Source organism: Heloderma suspectum, chromosome 2, assembly GCF_057233095.1.
Source record: "Heloderma suspectum isolate Gila_16-S chromosome 2, 16-S_ref, whole genome shotgun sequence".
NCBI lineage: Eukaryota > Metazoa > Chordata > Lepidosauria > Squamata > Helodermatidae > Heloderma > Heloderma suspectum.
Genome location: NC_139459.1, coordinates 228,573,277 through 228,587,266, shown reverse-complemented (window position 1 = coordinate 228,587,266; position 13,990 = coordinate 228,573,277). Strand labels below are relative to the sequence as shown.

Below are 13,990 nucleotides of genomic sequence, written 5' to 3'. Positions count from 1 at the left end.
GAAGTGAGCTGGGTTGTGGTTGTAGCAAATTGAAGGCCTGGCCCACAGAATTTTTCATGGAAAGATTTCATTTACCCAGTAGTAAATGCTGGGGGGATGGCTCCTAATACATGAGTGGACCAGCTGTGGCACATGGCAGCAAAGACTGTAGCATATCTCGATAGGAAGGGTGGCAGGCCTGTGGACCTGGTTGTGGCAGGGTCAGACCTGCCCTCTTGCTTGTCCCTCCACAATTGTGCCTCTGTCTTCCCCTGGCTTGGTAGACTTCCCCAAGGCAAAACAGAACCGCATATGTAGTGTAGCGCACACTGTCTCATATGTTGGACTGGACTTGTGGCATACTTGCCAACCTTGGACCTAATACTTTCCCAGGAATGAAGTACTGTCAACCACCATTCAACAGCTCAGTTTCCAAATCTGCCTGTTGCAGCACCAGGCTCTGAACTGTCATGTGCGTCTGAATAGTCCTTGTGTCAGTAGCTCCTTCTCTCTCTCTCTCTCTCTCTCTCTCTTGTCCCTCAGCTCCCTGCACTCCAGCCTAACCGTCAGTGAACATTCCACGCCCTAGTTCCTAAAGAGAGCAGAGTCTGTTTGAGAGCCCCAGTGAGGGGGCCATCTTGGCTTGTGCTCAATTCAATTTGCATTCCTGAAAAAAAAGGCTCACTTCTTAAAAGTCCAAGTTGCATTTCCTCGTAGCATTCCTGGGGCTTTGTGGATGTTAGTCCATACCTTGTATATAGTTGCTGGAATTAATGATGGTTTAGGAGCCTCTCTGTAGCCTGCATGAGGATGGCCCCTGTTCATGTTTTTCCTCTTAGATATATCTGGTGTGAACAAATGGAATCTTTGTTTTTGTTGGGTGGAGCATTTTGAAAACCACCCCTGCAGGAGTCAGGGAGAGAGCACTTTCCAAGCCATCAATCATTTCCTTTGGAGAAGCTCTTGCCCCCAAGGCAACCTTTTGTCCTGTGACTCAGCCTGGTGCAGCATATGAAATGCCGGGGTTTTGCTGGGTAATTAGTCCACAGCCCTGGAACAAACAGGATATGGAGTGCAGAAGCTGACTTTGGGTAATACTAGTCCTGTTTCTACATGGTTTGCAGGTCTCCCAGTAGGAGGAAAGTGCAATTAAAATGGAATGCAATCTGATAGTCTTGAGAGTACATGCTGCTTATATATTATTATAGCTTTAAGTAGGTCTGGATAGGAGATTGTTTGGGAATCCAGTTTAAGAAGAATAGAATATATAGTTCCAAACTAAATTCTGAATGATGAACCTTTATTTGTATTTACATTTATTTTTCAAAGTTCAGTGACATCCACACAAAATAATAGTTTATATTCACAGGACACAAAATGTCCTGAGTCATGATCAAATCTGGGGTGTTTTGAGGTGGGGGATCCGATACCATTAGGCCAGAATCAATGGGGTCTGCCTGAAAACAAGTGGCATGGCCTCTTTTCCTAATATTGATTTTCCCTAGTTGCATTCTGGAAACATGACAAGAACATGGCTGAAGATATCAGCCTCTTATAATTTTGCAGTTAGCCAAACAGAAGAGTGAGACGTACAAATGGTGACGAAACCTCTGGGAACTTTCTCAGATGTCTGCCTCAAATTCATGTGAAATGATTCATATTCATTCATTCATTCATTCTCTCTCTCTCTCTCAAATATATGCATCTCTGCAATCTTTTTCTGCATGCTTACTCGGAATGTGAGTAGATAACAGTGGTGCTAGAAGGGGCAGAGCACCAGAGGCGAGGTAACCCAGTTAGTCCATCCAAGCTGGAACAGAGCAGGAAATGTGCCCTTTAGGGTGGTCCCCCCAGTTCTGCAATGTCCTCCTGTAGCTAGAGATGTACATAGAAGCTGAATTTCAGTTCGTACTTTGGGCTTGGAGTTGAGGCTTGTGGCTTCCCTTGCTCCTGCAATGGATGTATTCCCATGAGAAATGCAGCAGAGAACTGCCCCCCGCACCCTGCCTAGTGAAGCATTTTCTGTTTTCCCTCTTCTCCAACCCCCCCGCCCCACTCCCCGGCCTGTGTTGCAGCCTGGTAAATGCTTTCTGTAACTTCGAGCAAAAATAAGATCACCACAGTCTCTTCTCTTCTGCCCAGCTCTTTACATACACAATCCATGCTCTCTTTTCTAATGACTGTAGGTGATTTGTGGTATGACCACTGCACTCTTTTCCCATCCCACCCAAATCGAGAGACAATAGTTTTTGCGCTGAGTCTGTGGGCTGTTGCTGTTGCTGTGGGTGCCCTCTCCATGGCCTAGAGAATGGGAGCTGCATCAGCAGCTTGTGAATTCAACGCATTCCCACTCCTGCACTTTCTGCAAACAAAGGGGGCAGTGTGGAGGGAAATAACAGCTCAAATATCACTGTGGTTAGGTGTAGGTGGTCCTGAGGCACGTCGCAGGGGTTTGGAACAGAGACTACTCTGGTGGCACATTGAGCAGGTTGTGGAATTGCTGGGATCAACGAAAAGGCCTTGTTCTGGGCGGTGAATAGAAGAATCATTGTGTAATCCTGGCAGGCCCTGATGCTGGGCTTTCAGGGGGGAAAATAGTTCTAGAGCTGGTGCTGCTGATCTGGCAATGCAGAAGCTGGACCTAGTGGCGTTGTTGCAGAGGGCCCTGCTGTGACCTGCTCACACTTTGATCACAGGGGCTTAGGACACTGGAGGCAGCAGGATGGAAAAAGGACAAGACAGACTTTGCTTTAATTATTGGCTGCAAGGCAGGTTTAATCATTATTTCAGAGCAGGGCTCCTGCCTAATTGGTATCCCCGCTGAAACGTATGTATCAGAATCTGCCTCCATGTGAAGAGAGCACTTATCCAGCTTCCTCTGTTGGTTATGGTAAACGCCTCCCACTTCAAACAAGTAGATTAGTGGCCATTTTTTCAGTGGGGTGGAACTGTTAGAATGGCAGCTAGCAGCTCAGCGTGTGTGTGTTGTTGTGTGTATAGAACAGAACCAATGTTCTCCATACCAGGGGTGGGCAGAAAGTAGATCTTCAGAAGTTTTGGACCTCACCTCCCAGCATTCCTGATCATTGGCCATGCTGGCAGCAACTTCTGGGAGTTGAAGACCAAAACATCTGGAGAGCTACCCCGGCTTTATACCATTGCGAGTCTGAACTGTGGAGTTACTGAGACAGGTGGCTAAATAAGCCCTGAAGGATATCTTGTCCTCTCCTCGGTTGACTTTTCTGAACTAAGGTCCTTGTGTTGCAAAATGCCAGGGTGCAAGGGATGTTAATGTCTTAAACATGGCTGTTAAGTTCCTAGAATATCTTGGCATGAGGAGTGACTGGGAGTAAGGTGAGAAGGAGTGTTTGTAACAGGCACATTGCTGCTAAATCTTGTCTCTCTGTCATGGATTTGTTTGCTTACATTCTCTATCTCCTCCACTTCTCAGGCCTATGTGTGATGAGTGGTGCGGCCATCTTCACAGTGAGACATACAGATTGGCATCTCTCCACAGACAGCACTTCCTTCGGCTTCACGTACATCCTGTCTTGGGTGGCCTTCCCGCTGGCTGTCATTAGTGGGGTGATCTACATCATCTTGAGGAAGCGCGAATGAAGTGTCAAGTGAGGCCACTGAGACTAGAGCACTTGGGACAAGGGGGCGTTGATGAGATAGAAAGTGGGGAAAAATGGAAGTTAACCCGAGAAACAAAACAACAAAACTACACACACACATACACACCCAAAACCCAACAAGAGAGAGAGAAAAAAGAAACCAAACCGAAAGAAGGGTTACTGTGTTCATTGAAGATGTATATAGTATCTATGGTTTAAAAAAAACCTATTTATAACACTTTTTACATATATGTACATAGTACTGTTTGCTTTTGTTTGTTGACCTGCCGCCATGTTTAAAGCCTAAAGAAAGTGCCTAAGAACTCTTTAACTCCTAACACTATAATTAGAGTGCCGTTTTTCCTTCTTCTGCTGTGGAAACGAATGGATCCCTCCTCCAAAGTTTTCCACTTTCAATCCCAAACCAAATATAAGCCAAGACTGGGCCTTCAGAATAGGTATGTTGTGCCACCACTGCACTGATGTTGTCCGATGCCCTAGTATGCCCATGTTAACCAAATGATGGATGCAAATGCCATGCAGAAGGAAGAAGGATGTCTACCAAAATGTAGATGATGTATAAGATAAGGGTAGGTGAGCCCAGCTTCTACATCCCTTGGGATGAAAGCCAATATGTGGTGGTTTATGTGACGTATACCCTGTGCATCCTGAAGCTGTGTAATATTGCCACCACCTCCATGTATAATCCCCTTGTATGACAATCTGAGCTTCTTGAAGGAAAGGTAGGTTGTAAATGTCTTCATCAATCAATAACCAAACTCTCTTTGGAGCACCTCCAGCTACTGCTCATTTCCATATATTAAATCATGTCAGTGTTTGCACATTTTAAAATGCCAAGACCAAAATTAGAAGACAGAAACATCTGAGTGGAATGAGAAACAAAAAATAAAGCTTGGTTTATAACTAGTGAGGTGGTCATCCTTCAGCCATGCCAGGTTTTTTTGGGGTGGGTGGGTAAAATTACTTTCCTTGAGAATAAGCTAATGTGTAGAAAATGAATTAAACTTCGTAGGCTCCAGACCACCACCCCATCCCTTTCCTTGTCTCCTCTATGAAATTGAATACCAAAAATCTGTGAGATGGTGCTATCTATTTACCATTCCTTGTATTGCTAAGCCATTTAACCTTTACTCACTGGAAAGTCAGATAACGATTTTGAGATAAACCAAGGATTAGGAATGATAAATAATTCTGTGTAATATATATACACAACCTATAACTGCTTTTGTACTTAGGAAAGTTGCTATCATCATTATTACTGTTATTTTTTTAATAAAGCATTTATAACCAAGGTATTTTTCCCCCTCGTGGAAATGAGGGAAGCAAGTGTAGGATTCCCACGAGCTCCACTGTAACCCTTTCCTGTGCTTCCAAAGGTGTGTCTGGCAATGAACCGTACTGGCAGCCGCATGTAGATGTGTCAGCGGTGCCTTCTGATGCTAAGACTCCAGACATTATTATACGATTATTTTGCTTTGCTTTGCTGATTTTATACCAACTGTGTGGACTAAGAAGCAACAAAATAAAAGTCAGAATAACTCAACTGCTTTGGCCTTCTGTTGTATCTCTTTCTGTAGCTACTGTGGGCAGAACAATTGCAGGGAGCTGGGGAGTGTTTAGCGTAGCATGTTCAGGAGCTGCCAGTAGTAATTTTGTAGAACAGTCTCTCTGTTCAACCTATTGCATTGCAAATCACAGCCTTCATCGGAGGGGCAACAGTGTCTGTAATCTCTTGCTTTTGTAACTGCTGGGCCTTGATGGACAATGGATTATAAAATGGCAGATGGAGGGAGCTGCATTCCTGGGAGTGTTGACAAGAGGCCACAACTTATTTTCCACATTGGGTTGGTCTCCTTTTTTACAGCCTTGTGAGCAAGGCTACCAGAGCACCATTTGGTAACTTAAAAATGGTGCTGCTCCATCCACTGTTTTGTGTTTTAGTTTGGGACGACTGAGCGAGAGCCTAAGATGGAATGAATATCACCCCCATCTTTCCATTTGGCTCGGTTGTAATCTGCTGTGGCAACAGAACACCTCAACTTAACATACCTTGAGTGCTGGGCAGGCATGAGTTTGCAGGGCTGGCCCTACCATTAGGTCGAGTGCAACTCGACTCAGAGAGTGGTGGCTAGCTCTTGGTGGACAGAGCTGTGTAGGCCGTATAGCCTCCCATGTGCCCCCTAAGCTTACCTGCTGCCTTCAGGGGGGCATTGTCCCATTGCTCATGTCAAAATAAGATTCAGCTAACAGTCCCATTAGCTTCTGGACATGAAAAGGGGAGGCACCATCTTGTCCTTTGCTTCAAGCAGCAAAATGGCCTTGTAGGCCCCTTCCAACCCTACTATTCTATGATTCTATGAAAATGTCTTGGGGTGGCCCTGTGAGTATGGCAGCCCCAGTCCTGGCAGCTGCATCTGGCCTTTGACCTTTCTGTCACCACCACAGTGCTTAACACTAGCAGCTTTGAACTTCACACCCACAGAGGGTGGTCAGTGTAAACCATAATTTTACATGTTCCTTCTAGGGCAATATGTACTCAAACTTCACACAAGGAAGACTAGAAATCTGCCATCACTTTTCTTCCTAAGGTAGATGAGTTACTTGAACTGGGGCACTGGAAATGTGGGACTCAAGCCTGGCCAGTCCCATTTACCATCCTATGAAAGAGGTGAAAATATGCTGGAGAATTCTTATCCTTGGAGCAGTGGTGGTATCCATTTCTTCCTCCCTTTGTTGAGTCAATAGCCTCAGAGCTTGCTTGAAAGGCTCTGTGTCTGTTACTAAAGGTAGCAAAGAATTTCCAATTGGTTTGGGTAAAAGCTGCCCAAGTATTGGCCAACAGCTGTACACACTAGGTCTCCAAGCTGTAGTTGGTCACTTCTACTTGAGTCTGTGTTTTTTTTACTCATCATTAGTCACTAATGAAACCCCACCACCGGGAACATTAAAGGTGCATTATTCCTTAGCAGATTCCTGAAACTGTATCTGTTGTGTTGACAAGCCCATGTATTGGCAAGTGGGACAGCCTTATGTTGTTGTCATGGACTGCCGGAGAAGATTTTTTTGGTGCAACTCCTGTTTTTCTTCATCCACTGTTTGTCCTTCAAAGCCACAGTGAGAGAATCCTTTCAAAGGCTGAACAGCTTCCAGCAGAATCCATCTAATTTGAATGCCCAAGGTACCCATGATTGGTGGTGCTCAAAGAATTCCCATACGCTAGACTTCTTTGAACTTTCATGTGCATGCATTGCATGTGCACGCACGAACATAACACACTCCCATACACTACTCTTCCTGGAACTCACACGTGCAGGCATTGTGCATCTGTGTGTGTGTGCACGCGCATGCCCCTTGGGGTGGAAACTAAATAGATTCCATCATACAAATGGAACAATGATCAAAAAACCTAGCACTAGCTGGGCCTGGCACTTTGCAAAGAATCCTGGACTAGCTGGACCTTACCTAATCCTGCAAGGCACTTATGTTCTTAAGCAAGAATGCATACTCAGAATCACTTAATACATATTAGTAATGCCTTAATTGCTCCGATACGGAGTATCCACTCATGTTTTAAATTTACAAAGCAAACTGGACTTGTTGGACCACAGGGATTCTAGTTGTTGTTGTTTTTTAAAGTAGATCACACAAGCCTGGTCAGTTCACCTCTCCAACATACAAACATTTTTCACAAGACCATTGTATGCAGTGTGAGTTCACATAGCGGGGAGCAGGATTGTGGCAGAAACCCCACCCTGCCCTACAGATGTTTACTAGACTGAGTAATTGGTCAAGGATTTTGCTTTTACAAGGCCCCCATCACTGCTGACAGCACCTATGCGAATACAGTCTGTGTGCATAAAAACCATACAGTCTTGTGAATGGTGCTGGGGTTTACTGCTGTTATCCTACTAGGGGAATTGTGTCTTCACCAGAGGCTTTACAAATTCCCAGCCGCTTTACTAACCCTTTAATTTGGGAAGACTGCATTGGATCCCAATTGGGCAGGGGTTTTCCTTCACCATCTAAAGGCTGAGTGGCGAGTGGAATACCATAGATTCTACCAAAATAATTATTCACATGTCCATGGGAATGCATGCCTCAATTGGAGATCTTGCATTGGAATTCCCATGGTCCACCAGATCCTAGAATGTCTTTTTATCTCTATTAATCATGGCAGTTCCAAGAGCTTTCTGTTGGACACTATTATATTCCAATTTCTTCTTTTTCAATAGCTGTTTACACTGAGATCTAAATTGGCTCAGTTTAGTGGTGGCTTCCCTAGTTCTGCTCCTATGTGTCTCATGGGTCAGTTTATTCAAGTTACTCTTCACTTCCCTACAAAGTCAAACCATCCTTTATATTCTCTACCCAAATGAGTTTTATGGGGTAGGGGGGCTTAACCAAAAAAGGTTTCAAAACTATTCAATGATCAAAAAACCTGCCAGTTAAAAAGACCAGACGCTAAGGCTATCTCAAGTTGGCTCAAGCTCCACAAAGCCAGGAAATTGGAAGCTAAGGCTGATGCCTTAACAGATGTGCTTCATGATCAGTGATGATGTTGTGCAATGTCACAAATTCTGCTTACTTGCAACTTATCCTTTGTAGACCCATAGGTCTTTTAGGCCCAAAACCAGATGGGGAGGATGGAGTGCCTGGAGTCAGCAAAGCTGTCCCATGGCGTCCTGGTTGTGTATTACTTTATGAAGCATCTAAGCTTTACTGTATTTCTAGAGGAATCCTCCTATGAGTTGACCCATGCCTGTTTGTTGTTTGTAAGCAACATCAAGTGCCACCATGGCATCCCCACCCTGAATCACTGTCACCTGCCCTATGGATCACTGAGGACCCCCTCAGAGTGAGCCAGCAAGCTGGCGGGTTCTCTGGAGAGCCACATCAGCAGGAGAAAGCATGGCTTTAGTGTGGCTCTTAGAGCCAGCCACAGCCAAATGCCTGGCTCTGAGCGGGTTCTTCCTCTGAGCCAGGCACTGTGGAGAGGTTTCAGGAGATCGCCTGTGCTTCAGGCAACCTCCTGGGCCACCTTTCCTCTCGAGCAGCACCCCACCCTCTGTTAGCTCTGGTGAAACAGAAAATGGATGGCTTTTTTCGTTCAGAACTTCAGAAACATTTGATCCATGAATTTCCACAGTGAAAGAGCTTAGTTGATATTCATTACATATTTTGCTTTAGCTCCAGAGTACTTGTCTGGTTTACAGACACATTGGTGCCCTAAACCAATTGTGTTTGAAGCCTCTAAACAAAAGAGTGTTTACACTTGAGCAAAAGAGAGTTTACACTTGTTGGTGGCAGTCTAGGCATAACGCTTGTCTGACAGCCGTGAGATAGCTGGTAGAAATATGCCCTCTTGTGATGAAAGCTAGTATTACCTTCTTCCTGGCGCAATTTGAAATGGAGAGAGAGAGAGAGAGAGAGAAGCCTCATTTGCACCTTCAAATAGCTATGTTTAAAAGATCAATTTCTCAGGAGTAATAAGGACACAGCAAAATTGTCTAAACTTTCTAGACTTGCTCATTCCCCCAGAAGCTAGAAGGCACAGGGGCTTTATTAGCGGCTCATTTAAATGAATGCAAGTCTAAAATTGCCCATCGTCTTGTGGAGAGGCTGAGCTGTAACAGATCAGCCAAATAACAAAGCCCTGGTCACTCCCAAAATCAGTCAGTGACAACTGATTTTTAGGAGGCCCAAAGATGGAAGCTTATATTGGAACTTGTGCTGTGCAGTGCATAGGTCTGTGCATGCAGACCTATGTGCACGCAGCCTTCTCAGACTTACCCCCATACTGGGTGGATGCGTGCTCAGAAACCGCTGCTCGGAGGGAATTGCTCTTGTTCCCTTAGGAAATGGAGCGATAGAATGGGACACTTTAATTGACTGCTGTGGTGATGATCCCTTACCTCTGCCTCCCAAAGAGTGTTGTAAGAGCCCTGTATGCACCCTAGCTGCCTATAGGAAGGGGGACCATTTATGCCAATGCCGTGTGCTGATATGCCAGTCTGACTAGGGGAGCAGCACTGGCACGTGGCGTGAGCTGCCTAAGCCAGCTGCTAAAATCACCGTTGCGGGACGCAGGCTCCAGGGATGACATGGACTCTGCCAAAGGTCCATGCCATTGCACTGTGGCGAGGGCCCCGAAGAAGGGGGGTTCCATTCTGCGGAAGAGGGAAATGATTCTTTGGCTGGGCATTGCAGCCCAGACCTGAAGCTGACACATTTGGAACTCAAGGAGCCCCTAGCGTCTCGGCGCACGTCTGGGACTGCTAAATTAAAGCAAAATTGCTTCGTGAAATGGCTGGATAGGAAACCAGCAGCAATCCATGGAAGAGGAAGAAAGAGCAACTCTGGGAAAGATTCTTTAATGCCTATTGCATCATAAATACAACTAGTTTAACAATGCCTTTCCCAAACTCAACAATGACCTCTTTTGCAAACTGTGTTACAAGCAAACATGATTTTCTTTCACTTACATAGACGCCTATATGTAATTGTAAGTATGTGTGTGTGTTTTAATGTAGCTTCCATTTATACCTCAGGTCCATTATTTCCTTACTTGGCCATGTGGTGGCAAGATTTAGCTGTGCCTAGTAGCCACAAGGCTCCAACTGGAAAGGACCGCAGTTGTGAATTCCCCCTGTGCTTCTGAAGCTTTCCCAGTGGCTGTGAACTGAGTAAGAGCAGTGAGGGTTTCATAGCCAATAGGGGGTTATCTTGGCCACTCATCTTTGTTGCTGTCAAACAGAAATCATGTGAGCAGATGAGAAGGCCCAGTTCTTTCAACAGTGTCTCCAGAAAGAATTGGTTTATGAATAGTTTTATGCTTTCAAAACATCCCCCACTGGCAGGATTTTTAGTAGGGCTGAGCGCAGAACCCCTGGTTCGCTTTGGATGCCAATTTGGACTTTCCGAAGCAACCCTGCTTTGCTTCAGACTGATTCCGACCCAATCTGCCTCACTTTGGATTCGGATCTGAAGTGAGATTCGGCTATCAGAATTATTTGGATTTGACGTTATCCCATTGACTTGCATTGGAAAACAGAAATGGCCATAACCTTTTCCGTTTTCATGGTAAATACATGACATTTTGGGATCTGTTAGCCCCAGTAGAGGTGATTCTAATTTGGCCCAGTAGTTTCTGTGCTAGGTGCAGGTAAAATTTGATTTTTTCAACAAAAACTCTCAAAGCAAAGAGTTATAACTTCTCACTGTTTCCATAGAAGTGCATGAAATTTGGGGACCTCTCAGCCCCCATGGAGATGATTCCACCTGCCAAATTTCAGACAGTTTGTCCCAGTAGTTTTTGTGCTAGGCACAGGTAAAATGTGCTGTTCTCAGAAACTCAGACCAAAGGTCATAAAGGGATAATCAGAGACGTTAGGTGTTTAAGCAGTGATTAGGAGAAGGTCACTATCCCTAATCTCTGCTGTACGTTTCTTTGAAGTGCAAGTGAAGTACTACTTTCCTATTCAGCATCACATTGGATGACCTCAGGTTCTCTTTGGATGAATGGAATACATATTAAGTGGGAAAACGGCAGTCAGGCAGGGCTGGCAGAGTAGTTTTTGTGCTATCTGCTAAGTTTTTTCAACACTCTCAAAGCAAAGAGCTATAACTTTTCACTGGTTGTAGAGAAGGGTCCCAGCAGCACCTTGTCCACTTCTGCCCCTGCCAAAATTCTGAAGATGCCTCATATTGGTCTTGCTTTGCCACACTTTGTGTAGTATTAAATTTAAATAATATATGTGAAAATGCTTCACTTCGGACTGTCTTGGTTCTGGTCGGTTCTGCTTTGGATCTAACCGAGGCACCCCCCAAAGCAGCCCGATTTGCTTCGATATTCAGATTTGGCACTGAAGTGATGCACAGCCATAATTTTTAGTCTGCCTAACACATTCATAGACACTACATTTATGCCTAGTGAAAGCATTCATCTAACTCAGTATTGTCTGCACTGATTGGCAGCAACTCTACAGGGTTTCAGATAGGTGTGCTTCTTGAGCCTACTTAAAGATGCCAGGGATTGGCTTCTGTGTGAGTTCCTCCTGAAGGACTGGCCCAAGACATATGACTACCTGAGGCAAAAGACAAGATGGCACTCCCACATTCCATGTACAATGGAGGGAATGATCCTATGGCCCCTAGACAACGTCTGAGGGGCCATAGGATATTTGGCTTCCCAGATCGAAAGCTGAGAATTGGAGACCAATATGAGGCATCTTCAGAATTTTGGCAGGGGATACCGAGCGATATCCTCAGCCTGATTGGTCTGGGCAGAGATTTTTCAAGTAAGCAAGGAAAGTTGGCACCATCTCTGGAGAAACTAGGGTGACAAGTCCAATAGTTCTCAGGGAAAAGCTGAAGACTAAAGCCCCCATCTCATCTCACATTAATTGCATCAAGGGGCTATATGCAATTAAGATGGGGAATCAGAACGTCAGCCTCTCCTCCCAATTTTATCATCACAACCCTGGCAAGTAGATTAGACTAGGCTAAGACAGGGATGTAGAACCTCAGGGCCCAAATCTGGCCCTCCAGGTGTACCATTTCAGGTCATGGGTTCTGTTGATGCTCTATGATGTGGTTTAGATTGCAGGGTTCTGCTAGGGATCACATCTTGAGCAGGGATCAGGTTGGGCAAGTTCCTCAGGAAGCAAGGCAGAAAAAGATCCATCACTGTCGTTGGAGGCCCAAGTGGCCATGGTGGCTTGGAGTGCCTTTTACCAGCTTCAGCTGGTTTGCCAGCTACAGCCTCTCCTGAACAGGGGTAGCTTGGCCATAGGGGTACAGACACTGGTAACCTCAAGACTGGATTACTGCAATGCGCTCCATGTGGGGCTGCCCTTGAGGCTGTTCTGGAAGCTGGAGTTAGTGCAGAATGCAGCAGCTCAACTGTTATCAGGAGCTGCCTCTTTTCAGCATGCAACTCCTTTGCTGAGGGAACTGCACTGGCTGCCTATTCGCTACTGGGTGAGGTTTAAGGTTTTGGTACTAGTGTACAGAGCCCTAAACAACTTAGGACCAGGGTACCTGAGAGAGCACCTTCTCCCTTACCAACCTGCCCAGTCACTGAGGTCATCAGAGGGCATGTTTCTGGTGGTTCCACATGGACCTATGGCCCAACTGAATCCACCCAGAGAAGAGCCTTCAGTGTGGTGGCTCCCATCCTATGGAACCCCCTGCCTTTCTAGGTCAGGCAGGCGGCACCAATAATGGATTGCTTTCGGCACCTCCTGAAAACAGCTCTTTTCCAGGAAGCCTTCCTTGGTTAACCAGCCTTGTTTTTATTGGCACTCTGTTTTTTAAAGAATAATCTTAATATCATGTTTCTTCTTTTTATCTTTTGTTCATTTTATCTGTTGCTGTTCACCACTCTGGAAGCTGCTTAGATGTGGAACGGTATACAGATGTTGTAAAATAAATAAATAATAAATAGATCAGCACCACAGAAAGCACAAAGTGGTGCTGGGACTGGAAACCAACCAGAGAATTGTACATATGTTGCTCCAACAAAGATCAGAGCAAGACAGAAGCTTAAATAGGAGGTTACCAGCCTTTAGGGTGGTTAATTCCCCCTCTATATTGACTGAGGTGTTGATCCTTAAAGTGGCCTGGTCTGTTTTAGCAGGCTGTGACGATGTGGGAGTGGTTGTGGCATGCTAGTTTCTTCATGACCCAAGTCCTCAGAGTCTGAGGATGATAATGCAGCTTCCTCTGGACAGAGAGGAGACACCCCCTGGGGTTCTTCTAGAAAAATGGGTTCTGGGGAGATGGAAACTTCATGATGTCTTTCAGTGGCTGAGTCTTCTATTGACTTGGAGCCTCTTCTGAGGATAAGGGAGTGGGATCCTCTAGGGATGATGGTTCACGGTGCTGGTCCATGATACCTGGGGACCAAATCTGGCCCCCTGGGGTTCCCCAGGAGGCTACAGCCCTTTGTCCTGGCTGCACCCCCTTTCCTCCAACCATCAATTGCTTGGTGGATTCCCAGCTTTTGTGCAGTTTTGACTCATCCTAAAAGGTTGACATGCCTCTCCTTTCCAGGCAGTATGAGCATAAGCTACAACATGCTGATATTTTGGCTCTGCCTCTTTCTGTCTTTGGCCCCACCCACCCCAAGAGCTTCTCCAAAATGGAATTCAGCATTTGGGCTGAAATAGGTTCATCATCCCTGGATTAAAGGAAAGTGGGGCTACACTATTGGCCCTACCCCAACATCCTGTGGTTTCTCTGCCCCTCCCATCCATGCACTGACTATGGATGTCTGCACCAGGGAAGCATGTGTGTGTAGACCTCAATATGGGGTGGAATCCTACACAAGCAGGCTTCCAGCATGTAGATACTCTATGCATGTAGATACTCAA

At 45.5% G+C, this 13,990-nt stretch overlaps 1 protein-coding gene and 1 long non-coding RNA gene across 4 annotated transcripts in view; one reads left to right on the top strand and one right to left on the bottom strand.

The window, feature by feature from the left end:
* The window catches only part of PMP22 (peripheral myelin protein 22), a 38,679-nt gene extending 33,515 nt beyond the window's left edge, over positions 1-5,164 (top strand). For 2 of the 3 annotated variants that reach the window (XM_084838347.1, XM_084838348.1), the window contains exon 5: positions 3,431-5,164. In XM_084838347.1, the coding sequence (XP_084694473.1) occupies positions 3,431-3,597 (167 nt within the window). In that variant the 3' untranslated portion in view covers positions 3,598-5,164. The remainder of the gene's footprint in view (positions 1-3,430) is intronic. The other variant, XM_084838346.1, reaches the window with a different exon arrangement.
* The window catches only part of LOC146354179 (uncharacterized), a 142,216-nt gene that overhangs the window by 27,634 nt on the left and 100,592 nt on the right, over positions 1-13,990 (bottom strand). The window lies entirely within an intron of this gene.